Source organism: Ornithorhynchus anatinus, chromosome 3, assembly GCF_004115215.2.
Source record: "Ornithorhynchus anatinus isolate Pmale09 chromosome 3, mOrnAna1.pri.v4, whole genome shotgun sequence".
In the NCBI taxonomy this organism is placed as follows: domain Eukaryota; kingdom Metazoa; phylum Chordata; class Mammalia; order Monotremata; family Ornithorhynchidae; genus Ornithorhynchus; species Ornithorhynchus anatinus.
The window spans coordinates 132,794,204-132,804,022 of NC_041730.1; the positions used below are offsets into that span (position 1 = coordinate 132,794,204).

Below are 9,819 nucleotides of genomic sequence, written 5' to 3' on the forward strand. Positions count from 1 at the left end.
ATCTCATCCGTAAAATGGGGGTGAAGACTGTGAGCCCTACGTGGGACAACCTGATTACCTTATATCTACCCCAGTGCTTAGAACGGTGCTTGGCACCTAGTAAGCACTTAATAATAATTCTGATGATGTTGGTATTTGTTAAGTGCTTACTATGTGCCAGGCCCTGTACAAAGCTGAGGAGTGGATACAAGCAAATCGGGGCGGACACAGTCCCTGTCCCCCCTGAAGCTTGTCGTCTCAACCCCCATTTTACAGATGAAGTAACCAAGGCACGGAGCAATGAAGTGACTTGCCCAAGGTCACACAGCAGGCACGTGGCAGAGTCGGGGTTAGAGCCCAGGTCTCTTGACTCCCGAGTCCTTGCTCTTTCCACTAAGCGTTGCAAGACTCCCATCTCTCCACTTCACACCGGGACAGGAGGGAGGTGGCAGATACTTGGATTTCTTTTCAGCCTCCTTTTCCTAACACAGTAAGTGCTCAATAAATACTATTGAACGAATGAACAGATAACTTGGACCTGCCCTTCCTTCCCATGCAACACATCAGCTTTTCTCCAAGTTGTTTCAATAGGAAACAGTGTGGCCGAGTGGGAAAAGCAGGGGCCTGGGAGTCGGGAGGCCTGGGTTCCAATCCTGGCTTGTCTGCGGTATGACTTTAGACAAGTCACTGAGCTTGTTTTTTCTTCAATTTCCACCCTTCTTAAATGAGAAATGAAATACTTGTTCTCCAGCCCCTTGAGGCTGTCAGCCCCAGGTGGATCAGAGTCTACATTCGATCTGCTTATCTGGTACCTGCCCCAGTGCTGAGTGCTGTGCTTGGCATAGAGCGAGCGCCTAACAAATACTGTTATTATCATTATATTATATATTATATATAGTATCATTATCATGGGTTTCATACCGATAGTAAATTCTTCCTGTAAATTCTTCCTGTAAATTCTTGTGGAAATCTGATTTCCCATGACATGCCCCCTGCCTTCTCTGCCTTGTAACCAGTGTAAAATATATATATATATTTTTAATGGCATTTATCAAGCTCTTTCTACGTGCCGGGCACTGTACTGAGCGCTGAAGTAGATACGAGTTAATCAGGGTGGACACAGTCCCTGTCCCACGTGGGGCTCACGGTCTTAATCCCCATTTTAAAGATGAGGGAACTGAGGCCAGAAAAGTGAAGCGACTCGCCCAAGGTCACACAGCAGACAGGCGGCGGAGCTGGGATTAGAAGCCGAGTCTTTCCGACTCCCTATCCAGAAGGCCACGCCGTTCCCTGCAGATGAGAAGGTGGCTAAGTACAGGAGAAGCAGCGTGGCTCAGTGGAAAGAGCCCGGGTTTAGGAGTCAGAGGTCATGGGTTCTAATCCCGGCTCCGCCGCCTGTCAGCTGTGTGACTTGCGGCAAGTCACTTCACATCTCAGTGTCTCAGTTCCCTCATCTATAAAATGGGGATTAAGACTGTGAGCCTCACGTGGGACAACCTGATTATCCTGGATCTACCCCGGCGCTTAGAACAGTGCTCGGCACATAGTAAGCGCTTAAATACCAACGATAGTATTATAATTATTACTTTTTCGGGGACTGAAGTCGGGCAGGCATCTTCTCCCATAATCTGCAGTACTGCTATGTTAGACAGGAGTTTTCTTCACAAATCCACCTTGCGTTGTTCTCCAACAGGCTTCCAACATTGACGATGTCCTCAGCCACCACACCAGCTTTTTGGATAACTGCCTGAAGGACTGCATGCTGACAAACCCCGAGCTGCTCAAGATCTTCTCCAAGCTGATGTCCGTCTGCGTCATGTTTACGAACTGCATGCAGGTACGCTGATTTTATTTTCATTTTTCTGGCCTCGGTTAAGCGCTTACTACGTGCCAGGCACTGTTCTGAGCACTGGAATAGATTCAGGATGGCGTATCTAGAAGAAGTAGCATGGCGTAATGGATAGAGCACGGGCCTGGGAGTCAGAAAGTCCTGGATTCTATTCCCGGCTCCGCCACTTGTCTGCTGTGTGACCTTGGGCGGATCACTTCAATTCTCTGGGCCTCGGTTACTTCATCTGAAAAATGGGGCTCGAGTCTGTGAGCCCCACGTGGACAGGGACTCTGTCCAATCCGATTTGCTTGTATCCACCCCAGCGCTTAGTACAGTGCCCAGCACACAGTAAGCGCTTAGCAAATACCACATTTATCATTACAAGCTAATCGGGTTGGATACAGTCCATATCCCCACACGGGGCTCCCAGTCTCTCAGTTTTCATCCCCATTTTACAGATGAGGGAACTGAGGACCGGAGAAGTGAAATGACTCGCCCGAGGTCACCCAGCAGACATGTGCCAGAAGGAGAATTAGAACCCAGGCCCGCGCTCTATCCAGTACGCCACGCTAAACGCCTCCTCGGAGAATTCCCGGCCGCTCTCAGCTTTGTGGGCTGCCGGCTGGTCCTTGGCCTTCTTCCATCCTTCGGGCCTGAATGCCACCGCGGTCCGGCCTTTTCCGAAAGAAGCGTCAGCAGCCCCAGGTGGGCAGAGGACTGTGTGCTGCTTTATGGTACCGGGGATGGGGAGTGAACCTTGCAAATATATATTTGGCCAACTGTGTCGGGTCCTTGTCCAATCTTCCTCTCCACAAATACACCCATAAAACACGACTTGTTTTGTTTTGTTCTGTTCTGTTTGCTATCTGTCTCCCCCGTTTAGACTGTGAGCCCGTCATTGGGCAGGGATTGTCTCTGTTGCCGAATTGTACATTCCAAGCACTTAGTTCAGTGCTCTGCACGCAGTAAGCTCTCAAGAAATGAACGAATGAATGAATGAATCCCTCCTCTAGCTCCCTTCGACACGAACCCCCAAAAGTCTCTCCTAGTTTTTGTGTTCTGGACCTGCCCCACTTGGTCCAAGTTCTGATTCTGCCCCAGACTTCGATACCCACAAATCCAGCCTTTGCACCAGTTTATCGTTTATGGGGTGTCGTCTCAGGGCCCAAACAGTGAAGTCCAGGGAAACACCTGACTGCATTCATTCATTCAGTTGCATTTATTGAGTGCTTACTGTGGGCAAAGCACTGTATTAAGCACTTTGGAGAGTACAGTTATTCAATAAAAACAATATAACAGTAAACAAACACAATCCCTGCCCGCAACGACCTTGTAGTCTAGCTCTACGTCTCTGCATTGTCATTGAAGACTGAAAAGGTAATGACAACCATCACCCTTCCTTCTAGACGGTAATAATAATAATGTTGGTATTTGTTAAGCGCTTACTATGTGCAGAGCACTGTTCTAAGCTCTGGGGTAGATACAGGGTAATCAGGTTGTCCCATGTGAGGCTCACAGTCTTAATCCCCATTTTACAGATGAGGTAACTGAGGCACAGAGAAGTGAAGTGACTTGCCCACAGTCACACAGCTGACAGGTGGCGGAGCCGGGATTCGAACCCATGACCTCTGATTCCCAAGCCCGTGCTCTTTCCACTGAGCCACGCTAAGTTCACTGTGGGCAGGAAACTTGTCTTCCGATTCAGTTGTATTGTACTCTCCCAAGCACTTACTCCAGTCTTCTGCAAGCGGTAAGAACTCAATGAATACGATTGATCGATTGATTTAGGGAAATAAATTTAGACTCTTCTTTATTCCCGGGAACCATTGGAAGTCGTATAAGTGATCGGATTCGTGTGCGTCTTTTCCGTTTTCTGTCTCTCTGGCGATCATTCAGAGATTCACCCAGAGCATGAAGCTGGACAGCGAGTTGGGCCGCCTGACTGTAGAACACGGGACGATGCTGGGGCCTCCTACGGAGGCCGAGCGGGAAGAGGAGTCGGTGAAGAAGAAGCTCACCAATAAAGTAAGTCGGAGAGGAGACCCTGGCCTTTCTGTAGATTGCAAAAATCGGCCTCGTGACTTAGCGGATAGAGCCCGGGCCCAGAAGTCAGAAGGAACTACATCCTAAATATTGTGGTCTTTCTCATTCATTCAATCATTCAATCGTATTTATTGAGCGCTTACTGTGTGCAGAGCACTGTCCACCATTCGTTCATTTACTGAGCACTTACTGTGTGCAGAACACTGTACTAAGCCCTTGGAAAGTATAATACAACAATAAACAGTGCCATCCCTTGCTCACAGCGAGCTTCTAGTCTGGTGGGGGGAGACAGACATCAATACAAATTTTAAAATGACAGATATGGTCGTAAGTGTTGTCGGGCCGGGAGAAGGGAAGAGCAAAGGGAGCAGGTCAGAGCGACGCAGAAGGGAGTGCGAGGTGAGGGAAAGCGGGGCTTAGTCTGGAAAGGGCCTCTTGGAAGAGGTGGGCTTTCAGTAAGGCTTTGAAGGGAGAGGGAGAGTCATTGTTGGATTTGAGGAGGGAGGGCGTTCCAGGCCAGAGGCAGGATGTGGGCTAGCGGTCGGTGGCGAGACGGGCAAGATGGAGGTACAGTGAGAAGGTTAGCACTAGAGGAGCAAAGTGTACAATCTAAGTGCACCATTTGATTATAAGCACCGAAAGGGCAGGGAGAGTGACTTTTACTGCTAATACCTGCTCCCTAATACGTATGCAGTGCTCTGCACATGGTCAGCCCTTGGGAAATACTGCCGGTCGATGGTTAGTGAGTGACCATTTTTCCACAAAAGCATCCTCCGTTGTAAAAGAGAAGGAAAAGAAAGAAAAGCTATATCTCCCGGGGGGGGGATAAAAACAACAAAAACCTCAAGACGCCCTTGAAGAGACGGAATGACGCGAAGCTAGAAGTTTCTGTGAATCTCACGCCGCTCTCCTTTACTTAGTATTTAGCGGAACATGCAGACGCTCTTCAGCTGACATCCGGCTTCGAGGCAACGATCAACAAATTTGATAGCAATTTTTCCACACATCTGCTCGACCTCCTGGACAAACTAAGCATCTACAGCACCAACGATTGCGAGCACAGCATGATTAATGTTATCTATAGGTGAGCACCACCCGACCTCCCCTTCCACACTTTCTGCAGAGAGAAGCGTTTCTGAATCCTTTTTAATGTCTGTGTCCTGTCTCTCTTCCGCCGCGCCCCCGCCACCTGCCCGTGAACTCTTTGTGGGCAGGGATTGTGTCACCTAAATATGTCGTGATGTACTTTTCCATACGCTTAGCACAGTATTCTGCACACAGTAAACGCTCAATAAGTACCTTCGATTCAATCCATCAATCGAATTTATTAAGCACCTGCTGGGTGCAGAGCACCATTCATTCAATAGTATTTATTGAGCACTTATTATGTGCAGAGCACCGTACTAAGCGCTTGGAATATACAATTGAGCAACAGATGGAGACAATCCGTGTCCAATGACAGGCTCACAGTCTAATCGGGGGAGACAGACGGACAAAAACAAGACAACATAATCACGATAAATAGAATCAAGGGGATGGACACCTCAGATGCAGCGCTTAGAACGGTGCTTGGCACATAGTGAACGCTTAACAGATACCATCGTTTTTATTATTACTCAGTGCTTGGGAGAATACGTTAAAACAATGCGACTGATTGCAAAAAGGATTGGTTCCCATAATCAAAGACATTAAATACCTGGCCCGAAAATCGCCCTCCTTTCGAAAGGAAGCTGCGAATTTATTTGGTAAATTGGGGGGGCTGATTTTGCCGTCGGTTTTCATGACGAGTTATGGAGGGTTGTTTTTTTTTTTCTTTTTTTTTTTAATGTAACCATTTCAAAGAAGAGTACGGCAGCATCTTACCGTTAGGCGTCGCAGAGCCGAGGTGATCAGTTCTGGGAGTATAGGTGGTGCATTTAAAGAACAGTGAGTCCAGCTGGACATCGTAGGATCCCAAAAGGCCCTGTGGGCCCCGAGGCCCACCCGGGCCTGCCTTCTGTCCTCTCTGCACGGGACTAAAATGGAGGACTCCCTTCAGAAATAACCTTAATCGGAGCTCCGCCTCCGGCATCAGAAAGCGAGCTTTTAAGAGCTGCTGTTCTGTGGCAGTTGTCTCTAGGCAAGGGTCAAGTCAGTTGTATTTATTGAGCGCTTACTCTGTGCAGAGCACTGTCCTGGGCACTTGGGAGAGGACAATATAACAATAAACAAACACATTCCCTGCCCACAACGAGCTGATAGTCTAGAGGGGTCAAGGGTCGGGGGCTGCGATTTAGGTGGGAAATCGATACTGCAGGTGACCATCATCTGCTCGGCAGTCAGGCTTTTGGAAAGGATTCTGTTCTCCCTGTTATGTTCTGTTCATATTTATTGAGTGTTTACTGTGTGCAAAGCACTGTATTAAAGCGCTTGGAAGAGTACAATGTAAGAATAAACAGACACATCCTGCCCACAACGAGCTTTTGGAAAGAGCCTGGGCTTCGGAGTCAGATGCTTGGGTTCGACTCCCGGCTCTGTCACTTGTGAGCTGTGTGACTGTGGGCAAGTCACTTAACTTCTCTGTGCCTCAGTTACCTCATCTGTAAAATGGGGATTAACTGTGAGCCTCACGCGGGACAACCTGATGACCCTGTATCTACCCCAGCGCTCAGAACAGTGCTCTGAACATAGTAAGCGCTTAACAAATACCAACATTATTATTAGAAGACAATATCCAGCCTGATTAACCTGTACCTACCTCAGCGCTTCAAACACCAGGACACATAGCGTTTAATCAAATACCATTAAAAAAAAGCCCAACAAAGATTTTAAATGCGATCCTCAATTCATTCTCCACCTCCACCAGACTGGATTTCAACGGCTTCTACACAGAACGGCTGGAACGCTTATCTGCCGAAAGGAGTCAGAAAGCTGCTCCTCAGGGACTTCTTCCCCGGGCCGCCCCGACGACGGCCCCCAGGATCGGCGCGGCGGGGCCGGCTCAGTGACCGGGCCCTCCTGCTGTTACCTACCCGTCCTTTCCCGCCCAAGAAGGCGTTTGGCTCCTCGGAACCCCCTGCCCAAATGTAATGTCAGCACCCGTTGAGCTGTAAGTTATCCCTGAACTTCCGAGACTGTATTTAAAACTCCGTTTTTTTTTACCAGCTCCAAAAGGACTGCGTGTACAGTCCTAATTGTCTCCTTGGGTGTGTGTACATGTGTGTCCGAGCTACAGGTCTTTGCTTTTTTAGCACATCTTGCGTCGGTTCGTCCAATCATCTGAAGTAGTGTGATTAAATCCACTTAAGTGCGCGCTGAGTAATTGAACATTATAATAGTCCAGTTTTTCTTCGTCGGAGTATTTTCGGTGCGCTCAAATAAAGGAGAAGACCACCTAGTTTTCAGAAAATAGACTGTGTCTTGTGCTTAGCCCTTGAGAGACCGAAACGAAAGTGAGCGTGTGTGTGTCTGTGTATGAATTCATTCATTCAATAGTATTTATTGAGCGCTCACTATGTGCAGAACACTGTACTAAGCGCTTGGAATGTCCAATTCGGCAACAGATAGAGACAATCCCCGCCCATTGACAGGCTTACTGTGTGACTGTGGGCAAGTCACTTAACTGCTCTGTGCCTCAGTTACCTCAACTGTAAAATGGGGATTAAGACTGTGAGCCCCACGTGGGACAACCTGATTCCCCTGTGTCTACCCCAGCGCTTAGAACAGTGCTCTGCACATATTAAGCGCTTAACAAATACCAACATTATTAATATTATTATTATTATTATTATGAATTGGGATGTGTTTTAAATGTGCCTATATTACTGTGTTGTATTTATAGTAAATAATATAAAAAATATAAATACAAAAAAAATTGATGAGGGCCACTTATTTTGGGTCCGCTGACAGTAGTTGCTTTTCTTCAGCCATTTGGATCCATCCAGGATGGGGAAGGCCGAGCTAACGCAAGGCGACAACAGAAGCAGAGATTAGAACCAGTGGTGGACAAGCCCTGGAGTTATTCATTCATTCATTCAGTAGTATTTATTGAGCGCTTACTATGTGCAGAGCACTGTACTAAGCGCTTGGAATGTACAAATCGTTAGGGTAATAAGGTAATAGGTGTTCTACCTAAAATAGAGGAAGAGGAATGAGTTCCCGAGGAATGTGGTCATCATCAATTTGTTTAGCACTTCCTATTATTATTATTATTATCATGTTGGTATTTGTTAAGCGCTTACTATGTGCCGAGCACTGTTCTAAGCGCTGGGGTAGATCCAGGGTAATCAGGTTGTCCCACGTGAGGCTCACAGTCTTCATCCCCATCTTCGAGATGAGGTCACTGAGGCACCGAGAAGTCAAGTGACTTGCCCAAAGCCACACAGCTGACAGGAGGCGGAGCAGGGTTAAGAACCCACGACCTCTGACTCCAAGCCCGGGCGCTTTCCACTGAGCCACACTGCTTCCCAGTCACGTGATCCATGCTAGGCACCGTGAAAATGAGTAAAGTCGATCAAGTGTTGACTCCTCTCTCTCATTCAACTCCTGTCTTCAATCTGTCACTAAATCCTGTCAGTTCACCTTTCAGCGTGGCTCAGGGAAAAGAGCCCGGGCTTGGGAGTCAGAGGTTGTGGGTTCTAATGCCGGCTCCGCCTCTTGCCAGCTGTGTGACTTTGGGCAAGTCGCTTCACTTCTCTGTGCCTCAGTGACCTCATTCTGTAAAATGGGGATGAAAACTGTGAGCCCCACGTGGGACAACATGATCACCTTGTATCCCCCAGCGCTTAGAACAGTGCTTTGCACCTAGTAAGCGCTTAACAAATGCCACCATTTATTTATTTTTATTTAAAATCCATCCTTTCCTCTCCGTCCAAACTACTACCGCCCTAATCAAGGCACGGGCAGGGACTGTCTCTATCTTTTGCCGAATTGTACATTGCACAGTAAGTGCTCAATAAATAATAATAATGTTGGTATTTGTTAAGCACTTACTAGGTGCAGAGCACTGTTCTAAGCACTGAGGTAGATACAAGGTTATCAGGTTGTCCCACGTGGGGCTCAAAGTCTTCCTCCCCATTTCACAGATGAGGTCACTGAGGCAGAATTCGAACCCATGACTTCTGACTCCCAAGCCCATGCTCTTTCCACTGAGCCACGCTGCCATTGAATGAATGAATCCCGCCTTGATAACTCTATCAGCCGCCTTGTCGACCTTCCTGCCCTCTCTCTCTCCCTCTTCCAGTCCATATTTCACTCTGCTGCCTGGATCGTTTTTCTGCGTAAATGCTCAGTCCATGTTTCTCCACTCTCAAGAACCTCCGGTGATTTCCCTTCTATTTTCCTGCAGATGAGAAGGTGGCTAAGTACATGAGAAGCAGCGTGGCTCAGTGGAAAGAGCCCGGGTTTGGGAGTCAGAGGTCATGGGTTCTAATCCCGGCTCCGCCACCTGTCAGCTCTGGGACTTGGGGCAAGTCACTTCCCTTCTCAGTGTTGCAGTTCCCTCATCTCTAAAATGGGGATGAAGAACGTGAGCCTCACGCGGGACAACCTGAATGCCCTGTATCTATCCCTGCGCTTAGAACGGTGCTCTGCATATAGTAAGCACTTAACAAATACCAACATTATTATTATTATTATCCACTTTATCAATCAGAAAGTCCTTTGCATCGGCTTTAAAGCGGTCGCTCAGTTCTCCCCCTTCGACACCACCTCACTATTCTGTTGTTACAGCCCGGCCCACTCACTTGGCTCCTCTCATGCCAACCTACTCACCGAACCTCGATCTCGTCTCTCTCGCCGCTGACCTCTCTCCCACGTCCTGCCTCTGGCCTGGAACCCCCTCCCTCTTCATATCTGACGATGACTCTCCCCTCCTTCAAAGCCTTATTGAAAGCCCACCTCCTCCAAGAGGCCTTCCCTGACTAAGCCCTCATTTCCTCTTCTCCCACTCCCTTCTGCTCACCCTTGCACTGGGATTCGCTCCTTTT

At 48.0% G+C, this 9,819-nt stretch overlaps 1 protein-coding gene across 1 annotated transcript in view; it reads left to right on the forward strand.

Annotated features, from left to right (window-relative positions):
• The window catches only part of TUBGCP2 (tubulin gamma complex associated protein 2), a 53,537-nt gene extending 46,296 nt beyond the window's left edge, over positions 1-7,241 (forward strand). The window contains exons 16-19 of the mRNA XM_029060917.2: positions 1,673-1,816; positions 3,707-3,835; positions 4,774-4,937; positions 6,699-7,241. Coding sequence (XP_028916750.1) covers positions 1,673-1,816; positions 3,707-3,835; positions 4,774-4,937; positions 6,699-6,840 — 579 coding nt within the window. The 3' untranslated portion in view covers positions 6,841-7,241. The remainder of the gene's footprint in view (positions 1-1,672; positions 1,817-3,706; positions 3,836-4,773; positions 4,938-6,698) is intronic.
• The last annotated feature ends 2,578 nt before the right edge of the window (positions 7,242-9,819 follow it).